Source organism: Hydra vulgaris, chromosome 01 (assembly GCF_038396675.1).
Source record: "Hydra vulgaris chromosome 01, alternate assembly HydraT2T_AEP".
In the NCBI taxonomy this organism is placed as follows: domain Eukaryota; kingdom Metazoa; phylum Cnidaria; class Hydrozoa; order Anthoathecata; family Hydridae; genus Hydra; species Hydra vulgaris.
Genome location: NC_088920.1, coordinates 36,224,514 through 36,252,100, shown reverse-complemented (window position 1 = coordinate 36,252,100; position 27,587 = coordinate 36,224,514). Strand labels below are relative to the sequence as shown.

Below are 27,587 nucleotides of genomic sequence, written 5' to 3'. Positions count from 1 at the left end.
ATAATTTCCCCCGTCTTTAGATATTTTTGGTAAATTTGCCGTTTCTTCTTTTACTTGACTAAAGATTTTTGCACACGTTGAATTCAATATTTTATATAGCTGAGATTTTATTATAAATTTTTACTAAAGGTATTCTAAAGTGAGTTTGTTTTGTGCTGTTAATGTGGTTTTTGCTAACCATTTGGTAATTGAATCACAGCAGTTTATCAGTAAGTCTTATTTGTAACTTACAATTTTCTTTTTATACAATTTACTTAGTTTTTAAGTTTATATATATATATATATATATATATATATATATATATATATATATATATATATATATATTATATATATATATATATATATAATATATATATATATATATATAATATATATATATATATATATATATATATATATATATATATATATATATATATATATATATATATACATATACATATATATGTACACATATATATATATATATATATATATATATAAAATAAATAAATATATATATATATATATATATATATATATATATAATAATTAATAGACTTAAAATAATATATTTATATGTTTATATATTTTTTCGAATTGATGAGTGGAAAATCTTTATTTATTTAGATAAAATGATAAATGAAAGTATTTATGATTGGTATTTGGCTTTAAAAGATACATCTTATGATGCAATATATTGTAGATATTGTGTGGATTTTAAAGTTGAACTGTTCTGCTGCAAGAAAGCTTTAGCCAAAAAGATAAATAGATTAGTTGACACCATCAGAAAATTAAAGAAACAACGAAAAAATAAAAAATTAGCATTGTTTTAGGTAAAGCCTTTTTTCCACCTGTGGCAAATTTTTCTGATAATACAGTGAATGCATCCGAAATTCTTAAAGAAACAATACTGATAAGCGAAAACAAAATGCTTAAAAAAGAAAATAAAATTTTAAAAAGGAAAATGGAATCTATGATGGATTTACAAATGGATTATTTTACACATCTAAAAGATTTTGAAGATATGTCAAACAATCTAAAAATATTTATTTCAAAAAACTCTCTAATAGAAGCTGAATTAAACTTTATTAAAAAGTGTTATTGTGAAAAAGAAGAAAAGCTTAATAATATCGAAAACAAATTAGAGCTATTAAAGTCAAAAAAAGAATCATTTAATGTTAGAAATTTGATTAAAAAAATAAAATATCGTGATACTCAGCTGGAAATAAAAAAGAATAAAATAAATTCGTTAAAAAATGAAGATAAAAAAAATAATATTGCAATTAAAAAATAAAATAACAGATATTAATTCAATTCTTGAAAACTCAGACATAATTAATTTAAATTTTATTTTGCAAAATAAAACCAACTATATTAATGACAACAATATGAAAGATGTTATAAGTTTAGAGAAGGAAGTTGTTTCGTTATATAGTAAGACAAACATTTTAAAAGAGGAGAATCTAGAACTTCAAAAATTGGTTTCTTTGCTGGATGATGACGAAGTAATAACATTTGAAGATGGCAGATACAGTGATGACATTCGAGAAACAATAATGAAACTTCTTTCAATGAACGTGAGTATGAATAGTGTCAACGAAGTCATAAAAGTAGTTTTAAACAAACTAGCCAAAAAGAACATATCTAGACTGCCATCAGCCGCTGTAAAATGTAGGTTAATGCAGGAAGCTTCAATTTTAGGTCAATTTCAAGTTGCGGAAGCAATGCTTGAAAATAATTGATAAATAAAAACTCTAATATAGGCAATTGTTTGCATGGTGATGGTACTCAGAAATACCATAAGCATTATCAAAACTTTCAAATTACTGCAACTAGTGGGAAAACTTTATCTTTTGGTCTGTCAGAACTGGTTGGCAAAGATGCAGCAACTGTTTTGCAAAACTTTACTAATATAGTAGATGACATTTGTGACGTTGTTAGCAACTCGGCTACTGAAAAAGAAATTAATTTTGCTAAACTAATAACATCAATAAAATCAACAATGTCTGATCTTTCTTCGGTTAATCCTCTTTTTAACTCACAGTTAAAAACATTAAGGGAAAAACTTTTGCCTATTGCAATTAGTAACTGGGATTTTCTTTCCTCAAACGTCAAAGACAATATGAAGGACATGAGTAATTTTTTCTGTAAACTTCATTTGCTTGCTAATTTTGCTTCTGAAACTGATAAAGTTTTAAATTCTTTTGAAAAAATTCTGCTTCAAAATAAGGCATTGCATTCAAGGGGTAGTGAGGAAGCTGGTGTTGCATCATGGTTTAGTTCTTTTCTTTCCTCTCGTAACGATAAATCTTATTTTGTTCCTTTTATTGGAAATCAATTTAATATTTTGTATTACAATGCAGCTGCCCTATACTATCATAAGGATTCTATAACAGAATTTCTTAATGCTTGGCCTAACCCTAATAATTTATTAAAAGCAATTAAGGAAGATATCACAAATCTTGTATTCATTGCTGAAGTCCGTGCATTAGGTATTATTGACAAACTACTTACTGGTCCAATGTGGAGAATTATCGAATCACTTGATAGTATATTATTTTTAAACCCCTACCTACTTCGCTTGAAAGTTAGACTTTCATCTCTTTGTATCGATGCATCTTCTTTATTGTTTGCTAATGGAAAAATTTTTGAGGATACCAATCTTCTTCATCAAGATGTGGTTTACACCAAGCTGTTTGAATGCACTCAAAATGATGAGTTTGATTCTTTAACTGTTCAATCACTTGAAATTATTTTCCACTCAATTCTTGTTATTTTGGAACGTCAGTGTGCTGATCAATTACCAGGTGGTAAATATTGGAATCCATCTAATTCTGTTTCTGAAGCTGCTTCTAATGTTCCTGTCACTAATAAAGTATCAGAAAGCGACTTTGCCATTTTGGATTTAATGGTTCGCACAAAACCCAATGCAAATGTTCAAACTATCCAGGCTTTGACAATGTGGTCTCAGAACCAAACATTAGAATGGCTTAATAGTAAATCAGATGAAGAAAGAAAACAATTGCTTGAATATTCAAGAACTAAAGTAACATTAATGAAAAGCAAATATGATGAAAGAAAAGAAGCTCTTAAAAAAGATAAAGCTATGCACCTTCTAGCAAAGCAAGAAGAAAAAAATCGAGAAGAAATTAAACTACAACATAAAAAGGTTGCAGCTTGTAATGATTTGATAAATTTAAATGTAAGGGCATGGATATCATTAGAGGAAGCAGAGAAAACAGTTTCTAATATAGAAGAGCCATTGAAATCAAAAGTACTCCTTGCTCAACTTAATTTTTATCGCATAATCTTATGTGTTGAATGTGACAAAAAACATTTTTGTAAAACAAAAGTAGAAGGAAGCAAAAGAATAAACTTGTCTTCAGAGGAATTATATCAAAATCTTCTTATTGTTATTCAAGCAAATTTAACACCAAACAAACAATCTTTAAGTAATAATATAAGTAATAATTTAAAGCCTCGTACAATACGTGATGCAGCTGTTGAAAACAAAAAAAAAGAATTAATGGAAAAAATTCAGGATGCAAGACTAAACAAACTAATAGAGCAACAAAAAAAGCACTCCTTATCAAAATTTATTAACAGTCCATCTAATTTTGTAGGTTTTTCTATACAACATCGTGTTAGAGAAGAAGATGCTCTTAAAGTATCTTGGGAACGTGCGCAAGTGGTTCAAATTGATCAATTAAACGGTAGAAGAACTACATACCTTGTTAAGTATGATAACGAACCTGATGAAGCATGATCATTTCCTTTATTGATTGATCTTATTCTTTGTAGCTAGGGTTGCGAGGTAATTTTATTTAATGTAAATTTAGAATTATGTTACAGTATATATTAATCTTATTTCTTTTATTGTTATGTTCCAATAGTTTGTTTTTACTGCATTTGAGTTCAGTGGTTTTTATCTTTACAAATAGTATGAATCATATCTGATATGTTTATCTGTACCAATTTTGTTTATTTGTTGTTGTTTATTTGCAGCTTAACTGCACATTTTTATTATTAAAAAAAAAAAAAAAAAAGCTTATGCAAAAATACTATTACTTTTACATGAACTGCCTATCAAGTAAAGGAAAGAATCCAGAAATGGAGGGCTAACCTTAGGCAACATGACAGCTCACGGATGGAGTGCAAAGTCCTATGGCTTACCTTCTCGTTGGTGCACTTCGTTAAGTAAGTTAGACAATTTTGTCTAATTTATGAACGGAATAGCCAAGGCAAATTATGTATAAAATTGTTTGTTAACAATACACGCACAGCCTACTCTGAAGTTTGAATTGAAATTCGATAATTAAAATATTTTTTCTGAGTTCAAATAATTTGCAACATATAGTCAAATACATTAATAGTGCGATAATTTATTTCAAAGACAAAACGATTTAAAACATCTATTAAAAAGTTTAAGACAAATAGATAGATAAGATAATCCGTATAAGTATTTCCATGTGTCTGTTAATCTATGTAATCTCAATTTCTTAATACAAGAGGGGGGTAATAAAAGTGGATGGGGGGTTTAGTCAAGATTTAATGAACCGGGGGAGGGGAGGGTCAGAATTTACACTGAAAGTTTTATTACTTATCAGTAACTAGTATGTATTTTTTGATTTTTAAAGCTGATTTTCACTGATTTTTTTTTAGTTTTTAGATATAATTTTTTTGTTAAAACAAGTAAAAATTAATAAACGGGAGGGGGTCTTAATAAGCTTAGTGTGGGTGGCAAAGTTTCCCAAAAATAATAAACGCCCTCCCCTTGAGTTAAGGACTCGAGAGTACACAATCAAATAAAGCCAAACACAATGAAATAGAACAATTCAACGAGTTTTTCATTCATTGTTTTCAAAATTTTTAAAAAGTTAAAAACCCTAACCCCATTAAAAAATATAACATTTTTTATATTATGGTAGGTGCTGAAAACAATAAATTAGTCGAATCAGTAGACTATAAGTGGTTAAATCTTTTTTTGAATCTATAACAATACTGAAATTATTAACAAGTCTTTGACTAATTTCTTTTTTTGTTTGTGTAAAAATAAATTTTAGATTTATTTTTATTTTGTACGTATTTTGACGTTTTCGGCGTGTTTTATTTGGGTCAACGTTGTTCAATTGATAATTTATTAAAGAAAAAGAAAATTAATTCAAGTTAATATTTATCATCAAAGTTTCGTTACGCTCAACGTATTATAAATTAAAACATTTGAAAATTTATTTTGTGTTAAAAAGGTTTAAAACATATTCAAACATATTATACAGTTATTTGACTACTTCATGGTACGTCTGCGTTAACCCCCTAAAAAATTCTACTTATAAATTGTTCAAATAATTTAGATTTACAATTTATTTTCTAATAAAATTTTATTATAAGTTAGTTTACGCAACTTTTTACGCAAAAAAAAAAAAAGATAAAAAAGTTTTTTTTTTCGGTGCCAAAAATTGAACGAGATACTTTAAGAAAATATTTCATAAAAAGTCTATGAATTGAAAATATTAAAACACGTATATCTTTGGAACTAAATAAGCTACAGAGGTGGTTGAAACCATTTTGAAAAGGAAATGTATTAAGGAATATAATGCATTTAATATAAAAAATATTTACATTTGCTATAAATATTGCCTAAACTCCCTACTATAAAGTCGTTTAGTAAGACATTAGCGGTTTCTTTTGCTTTTAATTGTGCTCCTAAGCCATTGTGATCGTTTAAGACAAATCTGTGGTTGGATACCGCTTTACTTTTAGATCAAAATTCTTTTACAAAAACTCGATGGTTACAAAATCCTTTTAAAAGTCTATTTATTTCTACTAAAATCCTTTTTAGTATTTCCTAGTATTTTTAATATCATTTTAGACATTAGGCTTTTAAAATCACTATGTCCTCCTCGATTCCCAACTGGTTTTAAAATATACACTTGGTTATGTTTGCACCCTTTTGATGTAATCTGTTTTTCGAGCCTACGTCTTTTTTTTTAAGTTGTTATTTTCATTATCTTTTTGCTTATTTATTAAAAAATTTGATGAGATTTTTGTTTTACAGCGAAATTATATTGAGAAAAAAAAAAAAAAATCTACTTTAACCTGAGTTAATTAACTTATGTTAATGCATACATCGGCGTATTTCAAATTTTATGATTAGTGCTTATTACAAGATTATTGGTAACCAGTTGTGCTAGAATAATAAATCTTCCTTTGAATAATCAAGTTACAAACAAAGTTGTCTGACAATTTTCAACAACAACTGTACTTCAAATAATGGTGGGAAAATTTTGATTATAATTCCTCTAGTTAATACTTTTTTATTAAAAAATATACAAAAAAGTAAATCGAGCATCTATTACAGTTTCCTACAGAGATCACCTCAGCTTTTTTTTATGTTTAAGAAAAATAATTTACAAACATGGAGCAAATTTCAAACCTGGATATGTTTATTTTTATAGCAAATAAGAATGCTAGCACAAAATAGCTATGATTGGTGCCTGGGAGCTACAATATTCCATAAAACCTGTGCCCCAAACCCCAAATGTGAAGGATATACTTTACCAAGTTTTGCATAATTACCATTCTAAACTAAATTTATATTCATCAATAAATTTCAAACTTTATCAAGTAATATAGGTATGAGTGTGAAAATTTCATACTTTTTTTGTTATAAGTTGTTATAAAAGAGGTTAAAATCAGTATAACAACAGTAAAAATTTCGTAACAAAATAAAAATTCTACAAAAAGTTGTGCTCATTTAAGTAACAAAATTTGATTACAAGAATTGCTTAAAAAAACTTCGACGAATTTTAAAATGTCAGAATTGGCTAACGGTATTTTTGTTATGAAATTTTTGTTATAATATGCACAATACTTTGCTTTATTTACAATATTTTAAATTATGCTTCAAAAAATTAGGTGTCTGCTACATAATCTTTTTCAATGAAATTTGGCACGCAGAAAATAAGTTTTTACACTTTTCTCAATAGGTTCAAAAATGTTCGCAACATACCTTCAATTAGGGATGGCAAAAATCCCGGAAATTCTCAATCCCGGGATTTCGGGATTACAAATTTGTCCCCGGGAAATCCCGGGATTGAATGAAAAACTTACAATCATAGAAGATAAAGCCTGCGAAGAACTTTTAATTATCAAACACTATTATATGATTAATTTAACTGATGAAGTAAAGTAATTTAAACTATAAATAACACCTTTAAACGATAACACAAAATAACAATGTTTAAAAATAATATAAGTATACATTAATATATAAAAGTTATAATTCGTTTTGAAAGCTCCACCTTAAAAAACTCAAAGCGTCCAACATTTCATCGTTTAATCGTGTTCGATTTTTAGAGCATAAAAACCCAGCGGCTGAGAATGCTCGTTCAGACTCTACACTTGTTGGTCGTATAGATAGAATATAGTTATACACTTTTTGAAGGTGATCACCTCTTGTGCCACCACTTTCAAATAAAAATATTTCTTTTTGAATCTTAGAAGTTATACTTTCTACCCTTATAGGTGTTGTTCGTATAGCTATCAATCCTTTTTCCATAACTTCGTTTAATTGTTCACTAATTGTTTTGACTTTCTTATCACCTTCGTCGCTTCTTAAAACCTGGTTTAGCTGAACATCACAACTGCTGTCTGCTGCTGATGCTATATCTGTGGGATGAAAACGCTTTATCATGCTTACTATAATCTTTTTATTTTGATTACTTGTATTTGGTACAAAAACATTTGTGATTTTCGTTGATGTAACCTGGCCATTATGAAGATAATAAACTAAGCTACTTAATGGTGTTCTCCTCTCTTTAATTCGGTGACTCAAAGCAGCATACAGTTTATTCTCGATTTCAGATTTTTGTTGTTTTATTTTGGTCAACATAAACTCTAATGCAATGTCAGCTGTAATTAAAGTTGCGTCTCATCGACAAAGAGCTTCCACAGTGGCTTTAACAGGAGTCAAAAGTGCTACTAAATCAGATACAATTTTATATTCGTTTTCGTCCATCTTAATTGAATCGTCAATTTTGGAATCCAATTCTAAATCTAGAAATGCCTTTTTAACACAATATTTTAATTTGTCAAATCTTTCAAACATAAGCAATAAGCTGCTCCATCGAGTTTTACAATCCATAATCAAATGGATGACCTTTCCAAACTCAATTTTTACGTACTTTTGTAAATAATTTTCATTTTTGGTTGGGGACCTTTTAAAGATTTTTACAATTTTCCTGACCTTTGTTATAACAGGTCCAAAAACTTGGTGTTTAATAGTAACCTCAGAGGTTTCATTAAACAAAAATGAATTATTTGAATCTTGAATACAATCTTCCTCTTCAGAAGCATAGTCATTAATACAATCATTATCTTTTTCTTCATCACTGTGGTTCTCTAAACTTGCAAAGGTAGTGTGCTCATCATCTAAAATTTCATCGATTTCCAAGTAATTGGGGTCATTTTTATAAAGAACTGATATTACTGCCACCTGTAGAGCGTGGGCAAAGCATAGTTGTTGATCACTTTCTATAATTTTTCCAAGTTTCTTCATGACGCTTGCACCATCCGTGGTAATACCAATGATATCGTCCTCAAGTTTTATTTTAAAATTGTTGAGTCTTTCGTTTAGAAGTGAAACGCACTTTTCTGCTGGCATAGATCCTAAAATGCGAATCAAACCTAAATTCCAATAACTTTTCAACTCGTGTACGTTCACATTCATGTATCTGCAGTTTCCAAAAGAAGTCCACTCATCAAGCGTTAAAGAAAACTTGAAGCCTCTTGATATTTGATCAATTATTTCCTTTATAACTAGTTTTTTAACCTGTTTATAGTAGTCTAACACCATTTTTCGAATAGTGTTTCGTGATTTTGGGACATTTTTAAAGCCTTGTGCAACTAACCCAGCTCGTATATCAGAAGAGTTGCAAATTGTATTAAATGATATACCATCTTTTGCTGCCATACGGGCAAATACTTCAGGTAGGCATTCATCTTTTTTCGATGTTGTTGGAAAATAACTTGTGATTTTCGGTTTTTTATTTTTCGGTTCTAATAATTCTTTTGAAGTTGAAGGTGTCGTGGAAAAACTTGATTCCTGCGATGATAATTTAATTTTATGTATGGAAAGTAAATGGGTATGAAGACCTTTCGTTGAACCACCAGCAATTTTTAATATTTTTTTGCATGTAATTACTTTGCATAAGGCTGTTTCATCTGCTCCTTTTAAAAAATGTTTCCATATGAGATTTGTGCTGTTGAATTCAGCGTAGTTAGTCATGATATTAGGCTAATTTCTATCTTATTGAAAAAAAAAATTATATTTTAAGCTATTTATTGACTAATTATCTTTATTCATAATTCAAAATGAACTTATGTGAAAACAATTATACTTCGAATTGATAAATAAAGTTTATTTAATATACCTTCCGTATTTGATAACTTTTAATGTTAAAGAACTTGTGACAATCACGCCAACGTTAAGAATTTAAAAAATAAAAGGAAAACATTGCATGGAGAATAAGCAGCTCAACAAATTTTATAGCGAAAATTTAGACATTTTAAATAAATAAATTAAGTTTAATCAATTTTTGTTTTTATTTATTGTTTATTACTATCCCGAAATCCCGGGAAATTTTAGAGACTAATCCCGGGATTTCGGGATCATGAATTTGTCTGTAATCTCGGGATTTCGGGATCCCGGGATTGCCATCCCTACCTTCAATATCAGTTTGATTAACAACGAAGTTTTTCACAAAAGTTTACTCAAAAAAAGCGTTAACTATTAAAGCGGTAAAATAACTGCAAAAAAAAAAAAAAAAAAAAAATTAAGTTTAATTCTTTTAATTTAATTTAAGTTTAATAACTTTTTTAATTTTAATTTAAGTTTAATAAATTTTTAAAAAATGTCTTTGCTGATAAAAAATTCTAAAAAATAACTCAACATCCTTACAACTCAAACTCTAAGCACGTTATGATAAAATGGTCGAAGATTTTGATTACACATCTCGTAACTCATTGGATACGCACGTACCTAAATAATATTTAAGTGTTTAAATTTTTTTAAACTAATTTTTTAAACCATCACAATGGCTTATGAGCACAATATTTAAATAACTATATTATTTAAAGATATTTAATACATAGTAATATGTAAGTGAGCACAATTGACTTTAAAACGAATCAGTTCTACTTATTTAAAACCCCAAATGTTTTACTTAACAACTTTACAGACATCGATATACATACATCTATTTAATGGAAAAGATTTTAACGACCAATGCTTTGATATTAGAACCATTAAAATCCAATTAAAGACAGATTTAAAAAAAGTTCACGTCAGTTGAAGTCGTAAACGCAAATATAGACAAATTTGACAACTTTTTCAGCTAATGTAGTACGTTCGGCAAATATCAAAACAATGTCAAAAGTGTTGGGCCAACGTTGGCTCAATGTGGTGTCCTAGCTGAGTTCTTTTGGAGCATGGGAACGACAATAACCGTGCCCCTCTAACGCCAAATGTGAGAGCAATAATTGTTTTTACAGATTTTTTACGCAAAATATACATCAGTGAATTGACAGTTCTCTTTAATAAAAACTGTTCATACCAAATTTTTGTTTGAATTTATACAATAATGTAATTTACAAATATTAACATTAAATACCACTTAAACATATCAAAAATAGCTACTAATCGAAAATTGTTAAAAAAACTATTCTCATAGCAAAAAATAGCGCAACGTAATTAAAGCTTCAACGAATTTTAATTTCAACGCAAAAGGATTTACTATTTCTTGATACTCTAGGGTCACATTCAATAACAACAATGATAAGAATGTTTGAGAGATATTCGTTCTTGGTTGCTTCGACGTAGGGCTAACTCGGTGTTCTGAATTTCACTTTTAACCGCTAAGTAATCTTCACCCTCGCTTGTTTCTGTATTTGATTCCAGATTCTCACTATCGTATACGTGTTTACCATTTTCACCGTTTCTCACACTATCTTCTACAACTTCTATTTCTACATCCAATATTTCACTTATTCGGCCGTGCTGCATTCCTCTTCTTATATGACCACAATTGGTTAAACTTAGGTAATGATCCCCTCTGTAATGTTATTGATTGATATCCATGCCTAGTTTTTTTCGTTTTCTTTTAATTCTTAACTTTCTGTTTGTATATGCAATGGGTGCTGGATCTATTGATTAAAACCGTTCACACTCTCGAATTATCTTGCGAACGTCTTTTTCTGTTGTGGCTGGAAACTTCTTACGAACAAAGCATAAAGTTTGTCTAGCTTTAAAGTTTCCAGAGTCTGCTGATGTATTTCCAAAGTTGAATCTTTATTTTTCATAGCAATTTCGACACTATTTGTAAGACTTTCAAGCTTCAACTCTTTCATTCACCAACAAGATACTCTTGTTAAGTAATCAGTTAGATTATTTTTAATGGTATTAAATTACGTCAACCTCCCTGTTATATTTTTCAACTAAATCTCAAAACAGTTTTACTCTTCGCCGAAATAATATTTTTACTTGACGCTTTTGATAGAAGTCTTAATTTTCCGTTAAAGCCACAGTTATCCAGTGAAAGACCGTTACGGTGTCAGTTAAAATTCGCAGTTTGTTGAGCCTCCATGCCCAAGCCATATCAACACCACGCGAAACGGCGTCAAACTTGGCCATAGTTACATGAGCTTTAGATTGGTTCTTACACAGGCATGTTACGTCTTCGACGCTGGCTTTACTAATTTGAACATGAGCTCCTGATTCTAAGGAGCTAGCATCAACCCACTTTTAGTACTTAATCCAGTACACATTGCACTCCTTCATCCTGGATTTTATTTATTTTACTTGTCAAAGAAACTACTTTCTTATATACTCCTATATTTGTATATATTCCTACTATGTTTTCTAACATACTCCATACTCATCACATTTGTATTGATAAAAATGTCATACACCTAATATTTTTATTGTAATTTTAAACGAATTTTGTTTAATTTTTTCAAATATTTGGTTACATTGTTATTACTATATTGTTAAACGGTCTCGTTAACAAAACCTTACAACCTTGGTGGCAGAATCTTACAATCCTCTTCGAGTTTCCTTGTTCCTATATTTTATGTACAACAACATTTTACCAAAAAATATTGTTGTAAAAATAGGAACAAAAAAATTCATCTATGATGATATCCCTTTCCCACATATTTGTCTTGTTTGACAACGACGTTTACAATAGACTACATAATCATCGATGTCAAAGTGAGTCCTAATCTAAGTTGCATAAGACAATATAGTTTGTTTTGAAACCATACCGTTTATTACGCTACAATGTCTCATCCACTTTTAGTTTCAGATATGTTTGGCGCAGGTTGATGATTTCAGATTTTTTACTTATTTATCTCTACTCCCTCTATTTCTTCACACTTCGCGTCTGAACTTCTCGTGAACTTCTTGATGAATTGGTTTCTCTCCTCCAGACTAGCATTGACCAAACCTTGTTTTATTTCTGCTAAATCAATGTCATCAGTGGAAGCTGACCCTTTCGGTGGTTCCATTGTATGTTCATTATATATTTCAATACCCGTACTTGCTTTTTCTATTCTCAAAACTCTGTCTTGTACTCTTGCTTAATGTCTTCTGGAATTGCATGCTGAGGTAATGTATTAACAGATAGGAAATGGATATTGAGAGATGTCTCCATCTCTCAATATCCATTTCCTATCCATTACGTTCCATCAAACACAAAAAAAGTATAAAAAAGGATGAGTGGAAATACAAGCAAACTCTAATCTCTGATTTTAAACATTATATTTCAAGCCTTTTTTAAATGCGTTCCCCTTGAACGCAATCGTATCTAGCAATTGTTATTGTAATACGTAATTTTTAGTTATTAATTCTCAACAGTTCCTTCTTGTTTGAGGAAAACATTCATTTATCTAAATGACAAATATAGCCAAATTTTACTGATATTTTATTTTGCTTGGAATACGATTTTCTATCAACTATCGTTCTTTCGGTATCATTTATTAGTATTTCACGTAGAATGTATTTTTTTATAAACTGCATATTACGAGCCAACTCGTAACCGTCTTCATCTAGTGCAACAACTAAAGTTAGCTTGTTTTTGCTCTGTATTTCTTGATTAGATATTTTGAATCTGATTTTCCTCCACGTTTATGGTGTTTTACGGGGACCTCGTAAAACGCCATAAACGTAGAGATGAAAATAAAGTAGGAAACCAGGTGTTCTCCTCATTTAATTTTATCCCTCTTCATTTTGCATTATGTTTCTTATCAAAATGTTTTTTAACTTTAGCATACTTTTTATCTAAGCGTTCTCTCACTTCTTTATCACGACGATCTTACTTCTTTATCCTATGATAATTTTTCAACTATTATTGAAGTGAACTTATCACCTGTGTCATTAAATTTGAGTCTTGTTTTGATTAGCAATAATTAATAAGTAAGTTTAAAATAATTAATATTTGGTTCAAATTAAAGCTCTATCTTTTCTCTACCAAGTAGTATATAAAATGTCTGATTATTTTTTGTTTAGATATTAATTTAAATGGCCAAATCAACAAGCCCTATAAAGTCATTTGTACAATTTTTATCAAAAATATTATTTATTATTACCACCGATACAACTTTTTTTTTCTAGAGGAAAACTTTTTTAATTTAATTTCAGACCTAATACACGTGTTTTGATAAACAATAGTTATAAATTTTTTAACAAGGCTTGTTCATCTAATGCGTACTGATTTTACTGTGGTAACTGATTAAGTGCAAATTTCATAACAGCAAATCTACATTGATACAACTGATACAACTGATACAAGTGCAAACTGGCATAAGTGATAACCAATTGCAAAAACTCTCATAAGTGCAAACCAGAATAAGTGCGAACTTGCATAAGTGGGCCAAAAGAATTTGCAAACATTTTTTCATCAATATTTTTAAACACATTTAAATATTTGATTTGAAACATTTGGTTTGTTTGCCAATGAATTTATATCTTAATTTTTGTTAATCACAAAATTTCTACTATCTGCAATTTTTAAAATTTTAGGTTCCTTAATAGTTTCAATTCCCATTATATCCCAATATACACTTTGTTGGTAGTTGTTGTTTTTTTTGTTTTAATTCGCGCCATAAAATAACCTATCAATTTTAAAGGCTTTAAAGGGTAAGAAAACACAGTTAGTGATGATTTTTTTTAGTACTAAACTTGAATTGTGGTTTCTAATCATTTCAATAGCATTTTTGTCAATTAGGTTAACTCTAGAATCTGAGTGAATACTCATTTTTACTGTAACGTTTTACACTATTACATTTATTGATGTTGTTTTGAGAGAGTCTTTTCTGTTTTAAATTAAATGTAAGGCCAAACCCTTCCTCTAATTCACTTTTTGAACTGTTATAACAGTATTTAGTAAAACAAAAATGAAATTTTCTCTTTTGTTTTACTAAATCTCTTTAGTTTGCCGTTTTGTCCTGTAAAGCGTTTTAAAAAAAAGCGTTTTGTAAAAAATTTCTGCAACAAATAGCTAGATGATTTATAGCAGGTTTTGCCTTTAGTTTTGTACTCTTTTTAGTGACCAACAAAGTATTTCTCTCCAAATTACAAGCATAGCAAGTCATCTCTTTTATACCTAGTTTCAATTTTGTTAGCTCTTGACCTTAAACTACAGTATTGTGAAAAAGTTAAGAACCACTAAATAAAAAAAAAAAATTTTTTCAAATAAATTTAATTAATTTTTATTCTATAGATAATAAAATAGTCTTTTTTTTTCAAACATTAAATATAGCATGAGAAAAAAGAAAAAAATTTTTTTTTTGAAAGTTAGTTAATAGAACCTATAAAAAATAAGGATTAAATATTGTGTTAATTTTTTTTTATATTTTTTTTGTGAAAAAGTTAAGAACCACAAAGAATTTTTTGTGCTAAATGCGGCGGAAACGTCTTTTTAAATTTATTTTTCCCTTTTTTTTTAAATATTCTTTTAATGACCTGAGTTATTACCAAAGAACCAATAAAAGCATTTGAAAAAAATTAATTTTTTTAAATACTTTTAAAAAAAGTATTTAATTTCAAACAAAAAAAAATTCTTTCCTTTTGAAAAAATGAGCAGAAAAGCTATTACCTATGAAGATCGTGTAAAAGTGGTGCATTTTCACCAGGAAGGTAAATCCGCTCGCGAAATTGGAAGAATAGTAAAGCGATGACATAGTTCGGTGCTAACAATCATCAAAAGATTCAAAGAGACGAAATCTTACGTTGATCGCCATCGTTCTGGAAGACCGCGTTTGACGACACCCAATGATGATCGCCTTTTAATCAGGTTGGCAAAGAAAAATCGAACCATGCCGTCGCATGAATTAAGAAGGGAATGGAAGCTTTCAAATGGACGTCAAGCCTCGGCATCACTTGTGCGTAGGAAACTATTAGCTAACAATATGTTATCGAAAAAAGCTGTTCTAAAACCGCGACTTACCAAACGACATATAAAAAAGCGAAAAGAATTTTGCCAAAGCGTCAAAGAATGGTCTAAACAAAAATGGAGGACAGTAATGTTCAGTGATGAGATGAATATCGAGGTTGATAACCGAAAAAACCGAATTATGATTCGCAGGCAGCCTTCAGAAAAATATAATCACGATTGTATCGTTCAAAGAACAAAACAAGGTAGCGGGTCGGTTGGAATATGGTGCTGCATGACATTATGGTCTCGGTATGTTTAAATTATTTGATGGTCGACTCAACTCTACTTATTATGTCGATATTTTAAATAACAACTTGTTACCGTCAATTGATGCACTTGAGCAAAGCGTTCCGTTCATTTTCAGCAAGACAATGCACCATGTCACAGGGCTAAAATTGTCTCTGAATGGTTCGAAAGTAAAAATATTGAGCGTCTAACTTGGCCACCAAATAGCCCAGATATAAATTGCATTGAAAATCTTTGGAGTTGGCTTGATAAAGAGATTGCCAAGAAAGCACTAAGGAGCCTTGAGGAGTTGCGCAATATTTTACCAGCAATACTTGGAAATGTTCCCAAACATATTTTAGAGAATTTAATAGACTCAATGCCAAATCGTATAAATGAGTGCTTAAAAATTCATGGTAGAATTACGCGGTATTAGGTGGTACAAATTATCGTTTTTTATTCTGTGGTTCTTAACTTTTTCACAATTTTTTTAAAATAAAAATTACCTATAAAACTTTAAATTTATTTTTTATATTTGTTTAAAAGTTTTTATCACTATTATTATTTTTTATTTTGTTTGTCTATTTTCTGAAATTTATTATTATTATTCTTTTTACCAGAAAAATATATTCGGTTAAAAAAAAATTTAAAAATAAAAATAAATTATGATTTGTTTTTTTTTGTGGTTCTTAACTTTTTCACAATACTGTAGTTTTTCTTTAACTTGTTTTTGTCTTCTTAAAAAGATTGGTTTTGCTCAATGGTCCACTTTAACCTCTATTTGCTTATTGTTTTGATATTTCCATAATGCATCTAAGTTCAACATATTTCTCTAGGTTCATTTCTTCATTCTTAAGAAGTTTTTGTTTCAGTTTTATGGCATAACACGCTGATAAAACAAATCCGCTTCAGCGATATCTGGAAAAGTAAAATATTTAGCTTGATTTCGTAATCTTGATTCAGATCTCTTAATCGAGCGGCAAAACTCACTGTACTCTTAAATTCATTTTGTTTTTTGCTCCTAAAAAGTTCATAAACGTTCGCAAACATTCATAGGTGATATTTTTTCTTTGTTTGAAATATTGATTGACCTTTTTACAAATTATTATATATTTATTACAAACTAGCATTGTATTAACATGTATCATTTCCTTTAAGAGTTTTGTCTCTTATACATTTTCCCTTGCTTTTTTGTGCAGTTTATGTAACTTCTGTTGCAATTATATGCAATTAACTCAAAATCTTTTTTTCGTTTTTGCCCACTGTTTATCTAAATTGGTTGTATCATTTTCATTTTTACAAGTTTTTGAAGATACCTTTTTTCTTTAATATGATTTTTATAAAAGTTTATAACTTTTAAAACTTTTACATAATTTCTCTTTTTTGAGTACCAGATTACCTTTTTTTGAAGAACTTTTTTTTTCGATTTTTTCTTTTAAGACGTCAAATTTCAAAGTCAAAAAAACAACGTGTTTTTGATCAATTTTCGAATTGCTTATGATAATAATCAAACTTCTGCATTATACTTTCAACTTAATCATGATAAATTTTCAACTTAATGATATACTAAATTAATCAAAATCCAAGAAAAGCCAAATAAAATTTTGCATTATAGGTTTTCCTTGTTAGTCCGCAAAAAATAATGTATCAAATCATGTTACTACAGAGGTACCCAGTTTTTTATTTGATACAAGTTTTATGCAACTAAACAACTTTTTATATGTAAAAAAATAATCTGGCTACCTCTGTAGTAAGATACTTCAATTCATTTTTACAGGTGTGAACTGTAACGAGAACCGACTACAATTATTCTCCTTAAATTTTTGTTTTTTATAGATATGAAAAACAAAATGGTATAATAAATAAACATGTTCAATAAAGAAAATTATCGGTTTACAACTCTTTATTGCCGGTAAACTAAGTTAACCGGGAAACTAAGAAAAAAACTCCGGTTTTCTAAATATTAAATTTTTTTTTTTAATATGCACAAAAATAATTATTTGATGGCCTGTGTAAAAGTTATTTCAAAATATTTAATGGTTCTAAGACTACTAACTAATTTTCTTTTTTAGTAGGAGTGCTACTCTTAATGACCCGGTAAATTATGAATTACTTTTTTGTCATATTTTAAGCTTTGTTGTCAGGTGTTGCGCTTAATATACAAAACATAAAACAACTAATATTGTTACTTTTTTCATATTATAAGATTAACAAACAAAAGCTCGTTTTTAAAAATCTAATACGAGTAAACTCTAATCTCTAATATAAGATATTACATTGCAAGTCTTTTTTATAACGCATTTCACTTGAACTCACTCGTGTTTAGCAATTGCCATTATATTATGCCGTTTGTAATTACCAACTCTCAACATTGACCTCAATAGGAACCGTAGCAATTTCAACACATCTATGAACTTTGTCCCCAAATGTTGTCACCTTTAAATTGTTTGACAGCGCAAGTCGGTCATAAGAAACAAATTTTCAAAAGATAATCGTTGTTAAACATGCAGTATCTAAAATGGCTTTCACGGTTCTACCATCAATCTTTGTTTGAATGGCAACAAGTGAACTTAATCCATGGCTTCTTGAGAGCGCGCTGACGCATGCTACTCGCTCTCCTACTTTCTCTGCTACTTGGTACAATTCGTCGCTACATGCCCTAGTTCATTGGATTTGAAACATGAACATTTTTTTGAGTGATGTGCAGTCCTTTGCAATGTAGTTTACCTCTGACAGTTATAGCATACCATGACTTTAGATCTCGCGCAAAGTTTTGACAAGTGGTGGCTAGGCGCCGACTGGCCTACCAGGAAACCGGAAAATTTCCCGGTGCGCCCAACTTTCTTGGCAGCCCCCTACACTCCACAATATTATTAACATATGAATAATAACTATAAAACTATTTAGTGCTATTGCTACATGTGCAAATTTAAGATTCTTCAATTTTTTACAATGCAATTAAAGCATCATGAATATCACAAGCAAACAAACAAGATAACAAACGGCTTTGACACTTCTTATTTTTGCTCCCAAAAGCGTTTCACAAAATTTCTTTAAATGCAAAGTTGTTGGCTTTAATTTGCATTAGTTTGAATTATTTTCTTCATTCAAAATTATTTGCTAAGAGGAAATAACGCATGAAAGACGCTGCTGCTTTAACTATATTTTAAAGTAAACCCTATAATTTTTGTGATTATTTAAAAGCTTAATGATTTTCAAATAATCTTGGTTGTTCAACTTATAATATATACCTATATACATTATATATAAAAACATTTCATAATATAATTAAATGAGTGTACATATATGATCTATAAACCTTACAAAACCTAGTAAGTTAGTTCCTAACCGTTAATGATTGCATTGTACATTGTGCTGGTTGCTTTGGAATCTTCGTCAGAAACTTCCCGGCAGATAAATTCTTCAGTGTCTAATGAACAGAAGATGGACGCTACAAAATCTGACGCATGTAAATGTATTAGATTTTTTAGCGGTCATCTTCTATATCATGTAAACCTAAGAGAAAGTCTAGCGGTGCCCTTGGAAGACAAAAAAAGAAAAAGCGCAATATGCCATAATCATGCCGTAATCCTTAACAACGCAAGCTGCTGTTTAATAATGAACATACTAATAATTTTGTTGAAGGAGCAACTGTACTTGAACAAAATTGAGGAAAATGTTTTTCATCAAGTATAACGTCTAAACTTATCAGTGAAACAAGTACGGCGTCAAATACAGTGTCCTCCAGTCCTCAAAATATACAATCAGCTGTTTCCATTGGCAAATTGCCTGTAAAAATTTTAAAAATACGTCAGAAACTGCTGCAGTAGTTACTGAAGAAAGTATTTTTTATGTATATATAGGTCATTTTTATGTATATATAGGTTTTATGTATATAAAGGAAAGTGAATTATGTATATATAGGATTAAAGCTATCTCCAGTAGTCTCAAACATAAACCTCAGTGTACCGAGACAACTAAACTAATTTATAAACGGCTTCCTGACAGTGCGCAGCGTAACCAAAGAATAGCATTAGTAAATTATTGATAACATGAAAACCATACAGGTATAAAGCATTTTCTGCATGATACAAAAAGATTTTACGAACAATTGATTTCAGATAATACGTATGTTTAAAAAAACTCTTAGTGACGGTGATTTAAAAGAATAGAACTCAGTCTCCGAGTTGAATATTTCAACAAAAGCTATGGAAAGTGAGAATGACAGAGATTTTTAGAACTTTAAACGTTATGTAGGGACTTATATAATTGTTTACAATGTTGCTATAGCATTTTATACAAATATTCCTTGAATTCAACCGTTTATTTAAATCTGTTTCTAGCTTACGAATATCATTTATCATTATAAAATTCATCATGTTATTAATATTATTGTTATTATTACTATTATTATTGAGGAAAACGCAAGAATATTACTTGGCATCACGCGGTTTACAACTTTAATAATACTCTTTTGTTGTTAAACATAAAAAACTTTTAGAAACTGCATTTTTTTATTCGAGTACTCCGTCTAAAAGTTTTTGATAACCATGAGCGAGATCTCGTCTCGTTCTCGTTTCTCGTAAGAAATGGGACTTCTCGTGAGAAACGAGAAATAGAAAATTCTAGCGAGAAGTAGAACGAGACTTAAATATTATGTTATTTTCCAAATTAAAAATTATTATAATGTACAAAATGCTTAATAATTTGTTTTTTTAATTAAGTAATATTTTGACTCCGTGATTTTAATAAATCTAATTAAAAATTTAATTTGTTTTTGACAAAAACATATTAAGTTTTTAATTAGATTTTTAATTAGATTTTTTAATTAGATTTTTTAATTAGATTTTAAAATTTTTAATTAGATTATAAATATTTTTAATTAGATTTTAAATACAAAAACTTTTTGTATAAAATGGTGTACTTTCGACTTAATTTCATTAGTTTACCAGTGGAATTTAACTTGACACATATTGTTCATATTGAAAAGAAATATTGTTGCCTCATTTCAACGATCAAAAATGTCACCAAGAAAAAACAAAATCTGGAGATATTTTCAAAAAACAAGTGACGGTGCTGAATGCTAGGCGTGCAAAAATCTTTGAAAACAAAAGATGGAAACACAAGCGGACTTCATTGTCAACTCGAAAAAAAAACACAGCCAAGATTACGTTGAGTATTCTGGAAAAACTCTCTTCTTCCTCCTCCTAAGAAGAAACAACGAACCATGGTCGAAATGCTTGAAACAAAGTCCAAATATGACAAAGACAATTTCATTTAAAAACAGTTTGACTCTGCAATGCTGAATTACTTTTGCACTGATCTGGCATCCTTTTCAGCAGTCGAAGGAAGAGGTTTCAAGTAATTGTTTGACATTGCAAATCCTAAACTGAGCCTTCATCACAGTACAACATATTCAAGAAAGCTTTCAATTCGATCAAGAGAAGTTCAAGCTAGAATGAAGAGCATAATAACGGAGATTACGCCAAATCTAAAAAGTGCTGCATTTACTTCTGACCTTTGGACTTCTAGAGCTCCGGACAGCTACATCTCTTGGACTTTTGATGCTATTGACAAAAATTGGAGACTTCATCACTGGACACCCGATGTCCAACAGTTCCCAGGCAGACACACAGGTATCTTAATTGAAGGAAAGCTGGATTCTTTCTTAGAAGAACTAAATTTGCCTGCTGATTTGCCAATGTACTGCGTGAACGACAAGGCAAGAAACATGAAACTTGCAGTCAAATTGCCAAAGCGCCTTGACCAGTACTTGTGCAACAATCATATTTTGAAATGTGCAGTTCGAGACTCATTTGGAATGACTGCTGGAATGGATGATGCGTTGCAAACATGCAAAGATTTGGCTTCTTTAACTCACCAGTCAACAGTTGCAGCTGAGTTGCTTGAATCAGAATCAGACGCTCAAGGAATCAATTTTAGACAGTTACGCCAATCTGTTGACACAAGATGGAATAGCGAACTGGATTGCATGGCATCTCTCCTACATCTAAAGAGTGCAATTATCAGCTTATGCTCAAATGAAGATATTTTTTCTTCAAAGACCATCAGTGCATCACAGAGGAAATCAATCGAGGGAGCAGTAGAAATTTTGGCACCACTTAAAGAAACTACAGAAACGTGGTCGGCTGAGTCTATTCCAACAATTAACACTGTCGCCGATTCTCTTTATTTAATCAATGACAAAACTGATCAATTTATTGAGACGGATGGAAAAAATGGCTACGGTGTCTTGTATGCAAAAAACTTGAAAAGCTGCATTGAGAAAAAATTTCCTCTTTGTCACACTGGAAACTTATTGAGTGCTACAGCAAACTACTTAAATCCTGCTTTTAAGAGACTTCGCTTGAAGCTCTTTAAAAAATTTTAAACAACAAAAGAACGGTTAGCCTCACAGGTTAAGGATAATGTTGAGTGCCAACCTGTTGCCAGAGTCCTTTCAGTAGATTTGTCCCTTAATTGAAAACTGAAGCGCAAGTTAAACGTCAGACTTGAAACACAAGAGCCAACATCTGAACTGAATCCTATTTTGAGCTAAATGTGCCAGTATGAATATCTCCCTGATGCCAAAAAAGACTTTCCGATTCTTGATTGGTGGAAATTGCATTCAAATACATTGCCAGAACTCTCTTCATTAGCTAGACAAATTTGAGCTATTCCAGCAAGTTCAACTAAATCAGAGAGAGTTTTTAGCTCAGGTGGAAATGTCGTCCGATCATCCAGACACAACTTACACCCAGAAAAAGTAGAAAAAATCATCTTAATCAGAGAAAACATTGTCTTGTTGGAAAAGTTTGGCAAAAAAATTCTGAATTAGTATTTGAAAAAGTTGTTTATATTTGACAAATGTCATTTGTGTCTATTTGTCAAAACCATGTTTACATTTTTTTTTTACTTGGATTTTAATAAATTTGTTTTCAAAAATTGTTAAATTTCTCGTCTCGTTCTCGGTCTCACGAAAAGTACTAACTTCTCGTCTCGGTTTGAAAAAACCTAGTCTCGCTCATTGTTAGTTTTTGATGCTTTCATAAATATCTTTGACGGAGAAAGGTTTTTCAAAGCGAGGCAGCGCTTGTCAAAATCAGAACAAGCTTAGCGTTAAGCTATTATTTTGCAAAACTTAGGCTAGCTTAGTCAGTATAAAATAGTTAATTATGAAAATTAAAATCGATAAGTTTCATCCTGATCGTTTTTTTTTTACTGGTTATCTTAACTCTCAGAATTAATAATTTTAATAATACCAATTAATACCAATTTAAATATTATATAGATATAAAAGTATATAGTTTATTTATAACAAAGGTATATCCAGGTTTTATAACGTAATTCATAATGATCACAAAAAAATTAAAATAAAGCTGTTTTTTACTATTTATAAATTACACTCATCAAATTTATTTTCAAGGCAATTAAAAAGTTCATGATTCTGCAAATATTTTATAGAATATGTTTTAAACGGTAATGTCTAATAGAAGTCGGAGGGAAAATTGATGGCAGAAGGAAGGATGGAGGGGGGGGGGGAGGAGAATGAAAAGGAGGAGTATCAATGAAATTATGATTTAAAGTAATAATATCAATTATTAAAATCAATTTATTTGAAGTAATATTTATTGATATTATTAAACTTTAATAAATTTTAATTAATAAAATCAAGAAAAATTATTTAAAATAATATTGATTTTATTAAATTTTAATGAATAAAATAAAGAAAATTTATCGATTTAAACTTAAATGCAAAAAATATATGAAAAGTATATCATTAGACATTTATACAAAATAATTAATGATTTATAATTCATATATATTTTAAAAAATTTATCTTTTAACTTATATTACTTCAAAAATTTCATTTGTTTATCTTCATTTTATTTAAAAACAATTATTATTAGGTTATTTACTGTTTTCTTTAAAAGACTAAAAAAAATATAAAAATTATAAAAAAATATTTTAAAGTTATATATTTTTTCATCCTTTATGAAAATGTGAGCAACAGGGAATATTTATAAGTATCTTACATTCCTTTCTATATTAAACAGTTTCAAATAAATGTCATACAATTTTATCTGAGAACTCCAAGATTATTTTTAAAAATGTACATTTATGTTGATTTTCTATTTCAATAAAATGTTGATGAACTAAAGGTTTTTCAAAAGTTTTTTAGAAGTCTCAAAGGACTAAAAACAAGAAATTTAAAAAAAATCTTCACATGTTTTGAAAGTAAAACAATTTATGACAATAGAAAGAAAACTTTAAATCATACAAAATAAGTTACACTAATTTTTTATTGAAAAAAAAAAAAATAAAAAAAAAAAAAATTATTTTACTAAAGTAGTAGCAAATTTTTTTTTTAATGAATAACATATTAAACGTTTGAGATTATGACACAATCGTAGTATGTTATTATTCATATACTGGTGCTATACAACTACATGATATAATTAAAATAATTTTATATAATATAATTTAATACCTATAATTACTATTTATAATCACAATTATACTTACAGCGAAAAAATATTTAGAATGATTATTATTATTACTACTATTATCATTGTATTATCATTATTATCACTATTATCATTGTATTATTACTATTATTGTATTATCATTATTACTATTACATTGTAAAAAAGTTACTCTGCAGCTAACTAGTTTTATGTTTCTTTACAAAAAACTTTGTCTTGTCACATCAATTGTAGTCAACAAAGCTGTATTTTTATACTAAAAATATTGGAATTTTATTGCATCTCATTAAAAATATTGATAAAGCAGTATTGCTTGACACCTTGTTTTTTCTGCATAATTTGATCACTAATATTAATTCAACAAAATCAATTTGAAAAACAGTTTTTTATCAAAAACTCTTTTGATAAAAAGTCATTATTAAAATTACTTGTAATGATACTAAAAAATTATTAAAATAACTTATATTCGTATATACAATATTTACAACTATACTGATTTATTCCAAAAAAATAATTTAGTAAAAAAAACAAAAAAAAACTAAACAGTCATCTGGTTTAAATTAAACCAGATAGCTTAATTACCGATAGTATCTGGTTCAGATAGCAGATAGTAATCTGGTTTAAATTAAACGAGTATAAACACAGAAAGGTTGAACACCAGTAAATAGCTAGACCTTTCCTTGCATATCATGCAGAGCATATTTTGCAAGGATAGGTTAAGTATACTTTTAATGTTTAATAATTAGTTTCCATGCACAATGCAAATAATAAAATAAATAGTTATTTATTGCAATAATAGTCAAAGACTATAGGAGATTGAACTGGTTCATATTTTTTATCACAAATTGTTGCATTGATAAAAGTTGTAGTTCCATCACTCCACATACCATGGCTTTCATGTATATGTCCAAATATATGAAACTTTGGTTTAACTCTGTCTTGTACAGTGACTAACAAATCTGCACACCCAACATGATAACTATTACTTATTTCATCTCCAATGCCAAGTGGCGGTCCATGAGTAATTAAAATGTCAGTATCAGAGGGAATATTATTCCATTTTTCCATTATGTTATTTCCACGTGTTAAATTAAATGCTAAATCAAAATGAGGAGGTTGCCAGGGTGACCCATAAATTTTTATTCCATCAATAATGATAAAATCATCTTGTAAATAATGACAATTAGTTAAAATACTTTTTGAATCTTCAGGACTCAACATTTTAGCAAATGGTGAACCTAAATAATATGTTTTTGCAACAGATAAGACTATACTAGAACTATTCCATTTTTTATCATCAAAAGATATATCATGGTTGCCTGCAATTACAACTATATGCTTAAACTTGTTTTTTAGGGTTCCTAAATAATTGTTAAAACTTTCTAACTCATTCTTATGGCTTAACATACTAAAATCTCCTGAATGTATCAAAATATCGCCTTCAGGAAGGTCCCGTATTTCGCTGTGTTTACCATGAGTATCTGATATGCACACAAAACGAATAGCATTAGTACTATGTGGTATAATTTCATCAGGAATACGCTTTAAGTTCTCATATCTTTTGCATTCTTTAAAATATAAAAAGCATTTTTGAGGACTTTCACTACCAGCTATAGGTAACAACTTTTTACTGTTTTCTGCCATTTTAAAATTGTTTCATTTTACTGATATTTTTATTTGGTAACGTATTTTAGAATGATTGAAAATAAGATTTTGAAGACTTAATAAAACGCAGACCTGAAAAGTTATTGTTAATATTCAAAAGTTAATGACTTAATGAGTCTGCGTTTTATTAAAAGCTCAAAATTTTACTTTGAATATGGCGATACTTACTACAGGCCTTCCCGTCGCGAATCCGTATTTTTGACTGAGGGCGGACAATCTTACGGAAAGATATATTTTAGTTCAGTTTTTTAAAAGTTCCATTTGTGAGTAGTTGATTCTTACAATAAATGGGTACAGACGAAACAATGACGCTAAAAATAAAGTACGAATTTTCAGGATTCCCTCCAATAAAGAAGAAAGAAATCGCTGTATAAATTCAATTCCAAGAAGTAATTTTCCAAATAAACCAGATACTGCTGTCTGTGAAAGACATTTTCCAGAAAATTTTTCAAAAACTATTGTCTATGGGAAAGTTAGACCAGTTGAACCTCCAAGTTTTCCAAATATTCCACCTAATGTGGTACCAACTCAACCTTTAAAACCAAGGTCCACTACTAAAGTGTTGTCTTCTATCAGAACTGAAAAGTGTGATGAGTTGTCGCAACATTTAAAAACGATTTGTTTACATTCATTTTTTAATGTGAAGATATTAAAAATCGCAAATTTTTTTGTCCTGTAACAACGTTATAAATGATGTTTTGCACATACAAACAAATTCCTTTTATGTTAACTGTAGCAAACATAGGGTTTGCTGTTCATATCTTAAGCAATTTTAAACTTGAAAGTTTTCATGCTGGTGTTCATTGTTTTATTTCTTCACAATCAAAAAATCGTATTACATATCTTGATTGCTGGTAAAGAGTCGAAGAAATAATTCGTTTCTTGAACAACATTGAAATTGATTATCAAAAGTTGATATTACAAGATCTTTTTATGTCTGTGAATGCATAGGTAAAAAAAATTATAATCTAGAAACTATAATCAGATCGTATTGTTATTTTCAATGTCTCGAAGCTTATACAACCAGTTAGGAAAAGATTTTAAACTGCTAAGTGTAAAAACATTACCAAAAATTACATCTTTCATATACTGATTTATTAGTACCTTTTTTCAAATTTAGAGGAGAGTCATAGAAATTGTATATTTTTGGTTGATGAAGTTTATGTAAAGTCTCTTTTTTTTTATCATAGTGGTTATCTTTTTAGAAAAGCGGAAAATAATCCAGAGTTGTTAGCAAATAGTGTTTTGGGTATTATGGTTAAATGTTTAAAAGGTGGACCTTTTAAACATTTTTTATGCAAAATGATACCTGTCTATCATTTGGATACTTCTTTTTTGTTTGAGCAAGTATGCCATGTCGTTAATTCAATTAAGTATAGCAATGGAAAAGTTATTTCATTTATTTGTGATGGGAATCGAATAAATCAAGCCTTTTTTAAATTATTAGAGGGTTAAAGGAAAACCGTGATTAACAAAATGTGGAATTTTTCTACTTTTTAATTATGTTCATCCACTAAAAAAATATTAGGAATAACTGGATTACAGAAAAAAATGCTGGAATTACAGTTTGAAAAGGACCAAAATTTGACTGCTAAGTGGAACGACGTAAAATGTATCTTTGATTTTGAAAAAGATCAGCTAATTAAGTTATCAAGACAAATTTTGTAGCTATACATCAAAAATCTATTAAAAGACAAAAAGTAAACAATATTCACACTGAGTCAAAAGTCACACT

The 27,587-nt window shown here is 29.0% G+C and overlaps 1 protein-coding gene across 1 annotated transcript; it reads right to left on the bottom strand.

The window, feature by feature from the left end:
* Positions 1-24,496: 24,496 nt before the first annotated feature.
* On the bottom strand, positions 24,497-25,916 carry LOC100200128 (metallophosphoesterase domain-containing protein 1). The gene has a single exon (XM_065788034.1). The coding sequence runs from the start codon at positions 25,829-25,831 to the stop codon at positions 24,968-24,970; it is 864 nt and encodes a 287-aa protein (XP_065644106.1). The 5' UTR covers positions 25,832-25,916; the 3' UTR covers positions 24,497-24,967.
* Positions 25,917-27,587: the final 1,671 nt, after the last annotated feature.

Coding starts and splice junctions, on each gene's coding strand:
- LOC100200128 (XM_065788034.1), bottom strand. CDS start 25,831: ATGGCAGAAAACAGTAAAAAGTTGTTACCTATAGCTGGTAGTGAAAGT.